The sequence below is a fragment of the Ochotona princeps genome, chromosome 11, assembly GCF_030435755.1.
Source record: "Ochotona princeps isolate mOchPri1 chromosome 11, mOchPri1.hap1, whole genome shotgun sequence".
Classification (NCBI taxonomy): domain Eukaryota; kingdom Metazoa; phylum Chordata; class Mammalia; order Lagomorpha; family Ochotonidae; genus Ochotona; species Ochotona princeps.
In genome coordinates, this window is record NC_080842.1 from 42,985,622 (window position 1) to 42,999,190 (window position 13,569).

At 39.5% G+C, this 13,569-nt stretch overlaps 1 protein-coding gene across 1 annotated transcript; it reads right to left on the reverse strand.

Moving 5' to 3' along the window:
* Positions 1-4,537: 4,537 nt before the first annotated feature.
* DEFB108B (defensin beta 108B) lies at positions 4,538-8,840 on the reverse strand. The gene is made up of 2 exons (XM_058670424.1): positions 8,507-8,840; positions 4,538-4,742 (listed from the first exon to the last, which is right to left on the reverse strand). Exons 1-2 carry the CDS (start codon positions 8,670-8,672, stop codon positions 4,585-4,587), a joined length of 324 nt encoding a protein of 107 aa, XP_058526407.1. The 5' UTR covers positions 8,673-8,840; the 3' UTR covers positions 4,538-4,584.
* Between the last annotated feature and the right edge of the window lie 4,729 nt (positions 8,841-13,569).

A 13,569-nucleotide genomic window follows, 5' to 3' on the forward strand; every position in this document is an offset into this window, starting at 1 on the left:
GAGGCACAGGCAGCATCCCTCATGTTGTTTCCACTATTCTATGATTAAATGGATTATAGGTCAAAAGAATTGCTAGACATTGTTACTATATAGCAGCAGAGATGTAGAGCATAGAAGTAGATTCTCAGGATATTTGACCAAAGAGAACTTGTTAATATAAGAACAACTGCTAGCAGTTTTTAGACTTTCAGACATCTTGGGAGATGTATGTAACACCTCACCTCACTTAGTAAACTGACTAAACCTTGGGCTCATAGTGGCCAATCACTGTTAAGGTTGAGACACTTTGCCTTTATTGCTGTGGCATAATGTGGAGGAGAGAACCCATTAATATCTCATAGAGATAGGAGTGTTTCTCTTGTGTGAACTCTACAACTCTCCCAAATTATATTACCTAAGCAGGCCCAGAAGATTCTTTCTTTATTCAATTGTTGAAAAACATACTAGTTGGCTAGTGCCTACCTCATTAAAAACCTCTTTGCAGATCAGCAAAGGCCATACTTGAGATTGTCTCTCTGATTTCAGCAATAACTGAGTCTTAGAGCACTGGATCCTAGAGTATTAGAGGGCAGGTAGTTGATTAGAGCTACAAAAGACATTGTGTCCATAAATAATATCAAGTGTCTATAGGTGATCAGCATAATTTGACCCAACGAGAATTATGACAATGGCTAATTGATCAAGAAAAAGAAATAGGAAAGAAATAGATGGGAAGCATTTTACAGTATGTCTTAACATGGAAGGAAAGCCTTGTGTGGGAAGCCAAAACCATAACTGAGGTCTCCATTGCATAGAGTCACAGCCATTTATCTCATTTCCAGATCTATAGTCTTAGTCACAGACTGAAAGACCTTTGATTACCGAAAGTATATCATGTATTCATTCCTCCAACCAACCTCCAAATATGCCTGCAAATGTTTACTAGAGTGACTGTGCATTGGGGAAAAGGAAATGTCCAGACTTTAAGGGATGAATAAATGCTGTCTTTGCATGGTTGGAAATTCCTAGGAACCCAAAGATGAGTATAGGTTGTCACCATGGAGGTCATTGTTGGCAGTTGGCAGATGGGTTCTGCCGGGTCCAGATAATCATAAATAATGTGGTGGTTATTCCCTCAGCTCCTAACTATATAATTGGAATGGATGTGTTAGCAATTGGGAGAATCTCAGTTGTCCACTGACCCACATGTCAAGAGCCATTATGGAAGGAGAACTAAGTTTAGATCCTTCAGGCTTCCACTGTATTCCAAGATTGTAAAGCAAAAATAACACCAAAAATAACATCAAAGCTCTGAGGGATTTCAGATATTTACACCACAATAAAAGACCTAAAAGAAGCAGATGTGAAGACATCAAGTATATTGCCATTTAACTTACCAGCTTGACCAGCACAGAAGTCAGATGGACCTTTAACTGTGGACGGTCATAAACATAATCAAGAAATGATTCAGTTCTAGGTGCTACCCCACATGTAGCATCTTTACTAAATGAATCTCCACACATCTCTGGAAATTAGTATGCAGATGTTGACCCAATTCCTGCTTCTCCCTGCAATTCTCAAGTGCTCCTAGAGATTTTATCTGGAAGGGCCAGTGGTACACTTTCTTTTTTTAAAATTTATTTATTATTTTTAATTCATCAATTACATTGTATTATGTGACACAGTTACATAGGTACTTGGATTCTCCCCACCCCTCCCCAAACCCTTCCACCATGGTGGATTCCTCCACCTTGTTGCATAACCACAGCTCAAGTTCAGTTGAGATTCCCCCATTGCAAGCATATACCAAACATAGAGTCCAGCATTTTATTGTCCAGTCAAGTTCAACGGCTTCTTAGGTATACCCTCTCTGGTCTGAAGACAGAGCCAGCACTTTCACAATGTTACTTCACGGTTCTGTCAATTTCCCTTCACTTGGTGATAATACTCTCCACAGAAATGGAGATTCTTTGGTACTTCACAAGACATTGCACTCTTCAACAACATTGACAAATTTTGCTAATTAGATCTGTTGGACCAGAAAAAATAACAGACAAGACGTGGGCAAGACACAATATGAGCACTTAGTAAGCACTAAAACATATAATAAAATTTAGGGTGGAAGCTGAACCACAAACAATCAGCTATTCAGCACTTCAATGAAGTTTCTAGAGGTCCCATGATTACTAACATGATTATTGCCAATACTACACTGTGTCAATTGAGAGGCAATGGAACAACACTGCAGAAGGTAAAGTGTTTGCTCCTTAATGCAGGGTACTTGTTCCTCAGGGTCCTGCAGCGTGTGGCCATAGTCCATTCAAGCTGCTGCAGAGAAAGCAGCTTCCCAAACATCCAGCTCCTACACGCACCTAGGTTCTCTAGCTCTCACTCCCTGCAGTGCCTGGAAATCAACAGCATGCATGCCTGTTGGCTGTGGTAGCTTCCTAGTGGATTGTTTCTAATAAGACACCTCCAGATGAACATTTGTTGCTGATCTCCTAGAGGACAGCTAGTCATCCACACCTGGGGACAGAATTCCAAATTACATTGGTGCAGTGCCACGGAAATTCTCTGGCCATCTTGTAAGCTATATCTGCACTCTCTTCAAGCAGATCTTAATCTGGGAATTGGGAGTTAGTAGCAAATAAATGTTGTTTTACGTATCTTTTTTGCTATGCTGAGCTATCCAGTATATTTGGGTTTTTTAAAATGTAAGCCAAAATGACTTCCATGTTGTCTTTTGTCTCTGTCATATCAATTTAGACTGTAATTTAATTCCTTTCAAATATTGAAGTAGAGAAGTAAGAACCAGAGAAAATATAAATAAAACCAGGAGGAAAATAGCAAGCATAAAGGAATATCAAATTTGTGAATCAGTTAATCATTCATTGGTTCATAATTGCGATGATGAACTATAAGTAATTTGAGAGGTAACTCTGTGCACAATAAAGATGTCTAGTTCAAAGCAAAATAATTGTGAATAAAACAGAATCAAAAGAAAACCTTCTGCAATGGTGGAACCGAGTATGAATCTGTAAGAAGGAGCAACATGATAATAAGATAAGAAAAGCATTCACTGTGAAGATCTCCATGCACTTGCTTGCTATGATTTGAAAATTATTTATTCCCTTGAACTCAAACAGGAGCTAATCTTCGAAGTCTTAGGTAAATGATACTCAGAGATTGGAAATTTAATCCACTTGTGCTGTTTGGAGGTGGAGCTTTGGGGAAATAATCAGGTTAGGTTAGGTTAGGTTAGGTTAGGTTAGGTTAGGTTATTAGGGTGGATCCCCCATGAGTGAACCGCCGTGGCTTTATAAGGAGAGGGAGAGAAACCACACAGTTAAACACATTTTCCTGCCCAACTATGATACATTTCAGGAGCATTTTCACAAGAGCCTGTACAATTGTGTTTAGACTTTGTACCTCCAGAACCATGAGCCAAAAATCAAACACTTCTTTTTGAAGTAACCCACCTCCTATATTGTGAGATAATAATAGAAGACTGTCTAAGACTTGCTGAGCATTTTTCTCTTCCAGAAAGGTGCTTACTTAATGCAAGGAATAAGAAATATTCATTGCAAAAGTAAATTAAAAGGTTAGTTACTGATCTAACTTCAAGAACAACATTAATAAAAAGTTGACACTTCAACAGAAGTTGAGTGGGTTGGAATGTCTGTGAGTCTCTGAGATTTTGAGTACGGTGTTTTGAATTCTGAGATTTCACGTCATCCATGTAGCACAAATTAACATATCATTTTGCCAAATCAGGAATTTTGGACAACAAAAGTCAATTATTGTATCTTTAAATATCCTGATTTGATACTCTGGGATCCGCATTTTTACACACAGAACTCTGCCAGTGAAAATCTCTCTACACAAAGCAACTAAAATGATGTTAAAGTGAAATGAAATGGTAACATGTGGAAAACATTCAATAGATATGGGAGACAGAATAATATCCACAGTCAAATTTGTCCATATTCTCACTAAGGAAATCTATTAATATGCTACCTTTTATGGCAAAAGGAAGCTGAGGTTGCAGGTGGGGGTATGGCTGCTGATAAACTGAGTTTAAGATAGGGAAATTATCTTGGACTATCCAGTTGTGCCCAATGTGATCACCTGAGTCCAACAAAATGGAAAAGGGAGGCTGATTTGTAGCGAAGGCTGAGGGATATGAAATCAGACTGCACGCTGCCCTATAGGCTGCCCCTTTATGAGCAGGGAGACCACTGCAATGGCAGAGTGCATCTTGACAACACCATAGTGTAGTAAGTAGGAGTCGTCTCCCCAAAGGCAGATTGTACAATTTCCTCACTTCACCTACAGTTAAGTTCAACCAAGTGTTCCTGCAGCCAGACAGGAGAATGAGATGTATGAAGAAGCAAACATTAATCAAGCGATAATAAAAAAGCATGAAGTTTCAAAATGAGCTTTGTGTTTATTAGTTTTGCTTTATTATTTCTTGAGATGTAATTCAAGAGAGGAAAAAAATAAAGATAGAAAGGAGATAAAGTCCAAACAGAAATAGAGAGAAATGGGGGAGAGAGAGAGAGAATATGAGAATGAAAATTTATGAAAACAGCAGACCAACAGACTTCAGGTCTTGGATGCACTCTCAATTCTCGGTTGTTTCCCCAGTGGCAGGCAGCAACGTCTGTTATTCAAGCATCTTCCAATGTGGGTTTCTGTTTTGATGCAGAACCTCCGGCAAGAGCCATCTGGGCGCTCACAGATTTCCCTCAAGTTGCTTCTGACTGCACACAGAAGTGAGTTATTGCAATTGTTTATTAATATCCCTTAAAGGTGGTGGCCTAGCGGCTAAAGTCCTTACCTTGCATGTGCCGGGATCCTGTATGGGTACTGGTTCTAATCCCGGCAACCCTGCCTTCCATGAAGCTCCCTGCTTGTGGCCTGGGAAAGCAGTCGAGGACGGCCCAAAGCTGTGGGACCCTGCACTCGCGTAGGAGACCCGGAAGAGGCTCCTGGCTTCTGATCAGCACAACAACAGCCACTGAGACTGCTAGGGGTGTGAACTATCAGACGGAAGATCTTCCTTTCTGTCTCTCCTCCTTTCTGTATATCTGACTTTGCAATGAAAATAAATCTTAAAAAAAAAAAAAGAAAGAAAATACTCCTGAAAATGTAATTGCATGTGGCTGGGGACAGTGTCAGAAAACACTACTGTGTGAATTTTTGCTGCTGTTATTTGATTTTTAAAATAATAATAATAATAATAATAATAAGACTTTAAAATCTGATGTTACTCAAAGATTGTATTTTGGGCATTCTTGAAAAAGTGAGAATATTGGGTGCCATTATGTAACAAGAGGCTGGAGCAGAGTTCATTTATTTCTCTTACTCTTTATTATCTCCTAAACTGATGGCAGAGAATGGTTTTCTTTAGCATCATGGCTTTTACTTGTGATTTTCCTAGAGTAAAAGAAAGATTTTAGAGAAAAATATGTCCTTGATAGTTATACAGAGAGCAAACAAAGCTATGGAATATATATTGCATAAACCTAAGAGAGAACTTCCAAAACTTAATGAAAAAAAAACTAATTTAAAATACATGTTGATTCAGGGGCAAAAAAAATCAAAAGCCAAACTTTTTTACATAGCACATTTTCCATAGACATTTTGAAGGTTTTTCATTTATGTTAGATCATAATTTTATCTTTGAAAAGTGGAACTAAACTGTAAATCTAGAAGAGGATTTTCCAAGGAAATTGGGAAGCAGGATTTTTTTCTGCAAAAGGGAACAATATTCCTATATTCCATAAGCAAATATGCTGGTGTTTGTTACATCCTCTTGCTTCATTCTCATAGTCCTCTGTTTGTGGCACTGGTCTTGGAGGTCGCAGCCTTGCTCTAGAAACCTCTTCATACATTAAATGTAACTAGTCAACTACTATCTTTGCACAGGCTTCATTTATCCTTAGCTAAACTTGGCTTATTGCATCTGCAAGGGTGAACTGAGATTATTAAGGAAAATTGACTGACATGTGGTTGCAATGTGTGCCAAATCGCTTTTGAATCTCCCTCTGTCATGAAACTCGTCTCATTGTACTGTGGTTATTGATTCCTCATGCCATCGCACTTCTTGGTGATGAATTCCTTGAGGGCAAGAATTACATCTTATTCTTCTCTGTGCATACACACACTTACATGGACACACACACAAGTATCAGAATTCAGTTCATGCCTTGGTGTGTACTAGATATTCAATAAACATACAATCTAATTATATTTTTCATTCTTTGACATGCTTGCATAGAAATATGCTGTTACTCTCCATTCATGTTCCTGGAACTAGTTATGTGTGATATTTTGCTACAGGGGGCTATGACAAACATTAAATTTTCAAACCAGAAAGTTGTGCTGTAAAACCTTCACATGCAATCGCTCATTTGTAAGAATTCAAGTCACATTCAAAAGTCTTGACTAATGAACCTTGCACACTACATTTCTACTTGCTTTAGAAACAAGAGAGGGGCCAGTGCAATGGTTCAACTGTCTAATCCTCGGTCTGCAAACGTTGGTATCCCATTTGGCTTCAATTCATGTTCCAGCCACTCCACTTCCCATTCAGCTCCCTGCTTATGGCCTGGAAAAGCAGCAGAGGACGGCCCAAAGCCTTGGGACCCTGTACGCATGTCGGAGACCCGGAAAAAGCTCCTGCTTTCAGATTGATTAAACATTGAACAGGATAGTTTATCTAATAACAGGATAATTTGTCTAATCACTTACCAAATGGATGAGGAAATTAGTGGCAGGGAAATGAAGTAACTTGCACAAAACACATACTGATCTGGTGAAGGAGGTGACAGAACAGGCTGAAGTTTGTGTCCTAACTCCATTCTGCTTTCTCCTCCTTCCGCTTCTCTGCACCTTCCACTCTGCACTGCTCTCTCCAGTTTTCCTCCAAAAATATCTGCAATGCCCACCTAAAGACTGAGCATTGATGCTTGGTGAACTTAAGGGTTTGATGAAAAAAAAATCTACTAAAAGCACCTAGGCTCAGTCAATATGGGCTTTTACTTAGCAAAAGTTTTAAAAATTATTCTTCCTTTACAAAACAAGAGAGCATTTTTAAGGTGATCTATGAAATGTTCAATGGATCTCTTACATGTTGGCTCTTTCCGGTGGTGGCTTCATATGCTGGCACAGCTTACCCATATAGCCCTGGGGATATAGCTCCAAATCGCCTGTCATTCACTCTAAAACCCACGCGCAGTGTGGGAATAATATATACTTCGCACACACACACACACACACACACATCAAAGGAAAGGTGCAGATGAAGACCTTGTATCAGCAGCTCACTTTTTATGCTTAACTTAGGACTTCCTCACAGAGCTTGCTCCAACAGTCATATCCCTTGCGGCTTAGTGCCTAGGTTTTCTGCTGTCTTTTAAACACATGCTCTTTATCTCATAGCTCTCACTAAAGATGTGTTTCCTTCATCTTGTGGCTGAGTTTGATTTTAGGGATTTATTGACTTTCCCATAGACTATATGGAGTGACTGACCCGTGTCTTCTGTGGAGTTGAGGGTCACTGCATGTTTCTGTTCTTCGTACACCTGTTTCCTAACAAGGGCCAAAAATATACTGAATTGTCAAAATATCTAATGTACTGAACCTATATTCAGCTTCAATTCCCTCTCCCATTTCAATCTTTCCATGTTACTCTTTCAATTAGTTTTCCTGAAAAAAAAATTGGATTTTTTTCACATCCTTTCTCTCATCCCTAAGCCTGAAAGACTACATACCCATTTGTATAGTCCCTCAAAACTCAGGTATAGAAAGTGTCTTTCTACAAAAATAAGTTGTAGCAAAAAAAGTAGTTTCTGAAAATATTAGTTTTCCACATTATCGTATGTGCCTATGATCACTGCCCTACTATTCACAACCTTAAGGTTCTGAATTCTCAGAAAATATAGGTAAAACATTCTACCTGATATAGAGCAATCATTTCTTATTCTTCCAAAGCTTTACACATTCAGGAATTCTAAGAAACATCCTGATCTGTTATGATTGTGTGGCCAGCACTCTGAGAGGATGTCTGTGAGGATGACTTATCCGCACGATTCACATTTTCATGCTGAATGTAGGAGGAAACTCTATTGCAGGGTCATCCTTGATGACGGTGCTTTAGTTCCACAACAGATTAGACACAAAAGGAAAGAGGTACATACAGAGGTTGGGATGGAGCTTTAAAGGACAAGCCCAAGGGCCAACAGTTTTGTGTGTAATGTGCTGCACATTCCAATTAAGTGCACATTTATTGATGTAGTAAAGAGGGTTTCAAACTCTTGGAAACATCCTGGCCTTCATTCCATCTAAATGATACCGGCTATGGAGAAATGATGAGTCAGGTGGCTGCAGTCTCTCAGCCTATGGGTCTTCTAAGTTTCTCTTTGGCACCCCCTTTCAGGATTAAGGGATGGCGATCTTGCTTTGAGTACTGGATTCCCCTCAAGATCTCTAAACAGTGTTCCTTCAGTGTTGATGGCATTACCTGGTAGAACTTGGCTCATGAAGACGAGGACCACAGTCACCACAGCTGAATAAAGAATAAAGTTTGGCTTCATTTCCAGGAGACAAAGACTTCCGTCCAGGGTTCTAGTATTAGTGGAATGTCTTGGGATAATAGGTTCCCTTCTGAACCTCATTAGGGCAGTCATTGTCAGAAGTCTACTGTATTTGTGGAAGGACTGTGTGGGAAGACTGGGTGTTCAGTTTTGCTGGACGCTCAGTTCTCTTGAAAGATGAGGGTGCACAGTTTTGACCAGCAAACCTTGTTAAATGGGAACATACACTGCAAACCTTCTGGCAACAGATTAAAGTCAATGAGCCAGTAGACATCTTTATTAAGTTAAAAATAAATTGACTATGTTGAGAAACAGTTGATTTGTTCAGTGACCAGATATTTAGTGAGTTCTTCCTAGACTTCATTAGCCCTTCAGATAAGCATCCTACTCACTACTAGTCAGAATTCCCAAAGTGCTTTGCTTATAGTATAGTGCTTCTCTCACTGTATGAATGTGTAAGCTTCTTGCTTGCCAGAATCAGGAGGCATTCTTCAGAGGCAAGGAAGTAACTGAATGGTTATCCATTTATTCCCAAGTCCTCTTTAAGTGGAATAACTCAAAAGGAGTTCTGCACTTGAATTCAAAATCCTTAGATGTATTAGAGTTAGATGTATGGATTTAGGAACATTTTCCTCCTTAAATCTTAATAGCGTGTGCACACACACACAAATACACATGGAAACATACATCCCCCTCTTTCTGTTATTAACCTACCAAGATTTTAAAGAACCATTTAAAAAAATTATTTGAGGACCCAGCTTGATGGCTTAGTGGCTAAATCCTCTCCTTGCATGCACCGAGACCCCATGTGGGTGCCAGTTTGTGTCCTGGTTGCTCCACTTCCCATGTTACTTGTGGCCTGGGAAAGGAGGCGAGGACAGCCCAAAGTCTTGGGAACCTAAACCCATATAGGAGACCCAGATGAGGCTCCTGACTCTTGGCTTTGGGTCGGCTCATCTCTGGCCATTGAGGCCACTTGGGGAGTGAGCCAGTGGATGGAAGAGATGTCTCTCTGTCTCGCCTCTCTGTAAATCTGTCTTCCCAATAAAAGTAAGCAAATCTTTAAAAAGTAGTGAAGAGATCACATTCCTATATGATAATGTGCTCAAAGTAATCAGTCATAAGAAAATGCGAAAGACATAATGAGATCATCTCACACTCTAAATAGCAAAAGCAGTGAATATTGTTTTGAAAAAGATATAAAGGGAATACTAACATTGAGAAATGGAACCCTTGAACACTACTGGTGAGAATGTAAATTAGTGGTGCTAAAACATAACACAAGATAGAGGTTTCTGAAACACTAAACAGAACTAAGTTATGGTCCAGCAATCCCAAGGGAATTGAAATGGGGATTTTGATATCTGCATCTCTTTGTCCACAGCAGCATTTATTCACAGTAAACAAGATGTAGGAGCAACTTGAATGTCTCTGAATGAGTAAATAGACTTTAAAAATGCAGTATATGCCAACAATTCTATCTTATTTCATCTAAAAAGTAATGAAATCCTGTCTTTTGTGGACAGAACTGGATAGCATTATGCTATGCGAAAGAATAAAAATGAAGATAAAAGCATACCTGTGTGGACTCATTTTTATCTGAAACCTAACATAGTCAAACTCTTAGATTTAGAGAATGGAATGGTGTTTTCTGGAAGTTCCAGTGTGGGGAAAATGGCTAAGTATGGTTAAAAGGTACCAATTTCAGTTATACAATAACATCTGGAGCTCTAGCTAACAGCATAGCACCTATACCTGAGAATACTACATGTCAATCATATCTCAGTATAATGATTAAGGGGCCAGTGTTGTATAGTTTGTTAAACTATAGTCCATGATGCTAGAATCCCACTTGTGTAGCAGTGGGAGTCCTGATTGCAGTTCAACTTCCTGTTGATGTGCCAGGAAAGGAACAGTAGATGTTCACATACTTGGGCTCCTGGTACCCGCATGGAAGACCCAGTTGTATTTCCAGGATCCAGGTTTGTAATGGCACCATCCTGACTGTTGTGCCCATTGGGGGGAATGAATCAGTGCATTGAAGATTTCTCTCTCTCTCTCTCTCTCTCTCTCTCTCTCTCCCTCCCTCCCTCCCTCGCAATAACTATGTTTTTCAAATACATATTTCAAAATATCTGTTTTAATTGCAAAACGTAGATTTACAGAAAAGGAGAAACAGAAAGAAAGGTCTTTTGTCCACTGGTTTCAGGATCTGAAGCCAGGAGCCAAGAGTTTCTTCTAGGTTTCTCATGTGGATTCAGGGTCCCAAGGCTGTGGGCCATCCTCCACTGCTTTCCCAGGCCACAAACAAGGAGGTGGATGGGGAGTAGATCAGCCAAGACACGAGCCAGTGTTTCCAGTGCTTGCAAGGGGAGGATCAGCTAATTGAGCCATCACATCAGGCCCTCTCTTGACTATTTCTATAACTTCTTCGGAGACAAGTTCATGCAGATTCTTTACCCACTTTTGAATGTGTGTGTTTATTTATTTATTGCTACAGAGTTACACGGCAGCACTGTATTTTTTGGATGTCAATCTCTTATCAGTTCTATTTTCCCTTGTTCTGGGGAGATTGCATCTTCATTTTATTAACGGTTTAGTGTCCAGAAGCTTGCTAGTTGATATAATTATACTTGTTTTTCTTTTGTTTCATGTGCTATGGTGTCATCATCCATGTGGAAACTAAAATACTTGCTTGAAATAAACCTAGAAGACTGTGAAACGGAGACCTGACAGAGTTTGCACCATGTGAAATACTGATATTTGAAGAATCTTGGAAATTGTAGAACATTATGAAAGAAATATCAGTACATCCTATTACATTCTTAAGAGCAAAAGGCTACATATAAAATATTTACTACCAAATTGCCTTGGATCTCAGTAAGAACTCTTTAGTCAACATGACTCTTGTATTGAGTTGCTTAAGGATTTTTTAAGTTCTTTTTCCTAGCAGAAAAACTGCATTTAATCAGGATCAAATACTTAAATCCTTTTATTAAGTACACTGACATAGCTATCGACACGTCACCCTTGCTATCACACTATTAGTATTTTGTGCCTGGACATTCTTCATGGATTTATTTGAATTTATGGAAAACAGTAACATCAGGGACTAAGTTGTCAATTTTATCTCAACGAGGGCTTTTTACAAATATTCCCCAGTTGGACTCTCCCAAATGGAGTGTCTCTCCACTTACTAAGCAACACTGCCACCTTGGGGCTAACTCCATTTATTTCTCAGGGAAACTGCTGTCAAATTATGAAGGTCCTTGAAAACATTCATGGGGAAATGGAACTGAGAACTAAGTATATTTCGCTGTTAAAATGTTCAAAAATATGTAGTTCTTCAGGGTACACATTTTCCATAAATTTTTCATGCTTCTGGTTAGTTTCCAAAGTGGGAGGTGATTAACAAGCCTCACATTGTGCCTACAGCATCATTTGACAGCATCAGCAAATGTTTCTGAAATGCACAGTGAGCCATCAGGTAACATATTCCCATTCTAACTGCAAGCTTGTCACGAGGAGAGTTGGACCAACCATATTACTCTAAATTTATCACCTACGCTAAAAGATAGGAGTAAACAGGACAGAATTACAGCACCCCAGTCCCAGCAATCCAAAGCCAGAAAGCAGTAGCCAGATGATCTGATTTGTTCAGGGCTACTGAGATAATCTCACACTTGCCCAATTACTATGTTTTAGATCATATTTGAATGCATCATATCAATTGTATCCCTAAAATCATGGTTTCAGTTATAATGAAATAAACCAGTATCATACCCATTGATCTCATTCGTTGGTTGTCTACCAGACATAAGAAGGAGATCACCATTCATTTTGGTAAGCAATAGTTAGGGCCTGGCAGGTATCAAGGCCATGCTGACACCAGTGGGTGATTTTAGATTTGAAATTGTGTCATTACATTTCATTGTGGAATAAGAAAATGAGATTCTGCTTTACTTCCAGTGTTAAGGCCAACACACTTCAGTTCTTTGGCATTTCAATGGTATATCTGGACTCAGATTTCTTTTTTTTTTTATTCATTAATTACATTGTATTATGTGACACAGTTTCATAGGTACTGGGATTCTCCCCACCCCTCCCCAAACCCTCTCCCCATGGTGGATTCCTCCACCTTGTTGCATAACCACAGTTCAAGTTCAGTTGAGATTCCCTCATTGCAAGCATATACCAAACAGAGTCCAGCATCTTATTGCTGGACTCAGATTTCAATAACAAAGCTCCCTGAGGCTGGCACAGTGGCATAGCTAGCTAATTTTCTGCCATTGGCACTGGCATCTTATTCTGGATCCAGTTTGCATTCCAGCTGCTCCACTTTCCAATCCAGTTCCCTGCATAAGGCCTGGGAAAGCAGCACCATCTGGGAGACTTGGAAGTAACTCCTGACTCTTGGCTTTGGTTTGGTGCAGCTCTGGTCATTGAAGCCATTTGTGAAGTGAACCAGCAAATGGAAGATCTCTCCCTCTCTTTGTTTCTCCTTCTGTCTCTGTAACTCTGACTTTCCAAGTAAAATAAATCTAAAACAAACAAACAAAAAAACTAGGCAGAGGAACCTATTTAAGTCAAGAAAGAATTGTTCCTGCTAATTCTACATTAAAGGCACTACTTAAGTCATACTAAAAAGAAAACTCCCTAACACCTTAGTCTTCCTAATAGACATAAAATTTTTCTAAACAATACCACCAAGAAATCTTCCACTCAGCCCAAACCATAGAATGCTACTAGCAGTCATCTGTCCTGTGAGAAAGTGTACGTGGGCTATCCAAAAATGAGTAAGAGTGGTCTTCAAAGTGCCTTGTTACCTGGGGAGATAGCAGGAGAGGCACACAGCCATGGCATACAAGGTGTCTATTAGTATCATCCTCCCTTCTCCTTGCCCTCAACACTCAACAATCATAGAAGAGAGGCACAAAAACTGTGTGTTAAAGGACGGAGTTATTCACCTGCAGATGCCATTATTGGCTTA

What these genes read in the sequence shown, in the direction of transcription:
- DEFB108B (XM_058670424.1), bottom strand. Translation starts at nt 8,672, where the DNA reads ATGACTGCCCTAATGAGGTTCAGAAGGGAACCTATTATCCCAAGACAT. An exon ending in CATGAGCCAAGTTCTACCAG is followed by an intron (nt 4,743 to 8,506) that starts GTAATGCCATCA and finishes TTCTGTGTGCAG; the next exon opens with TCAGAAGCAACTTGAGGGAA.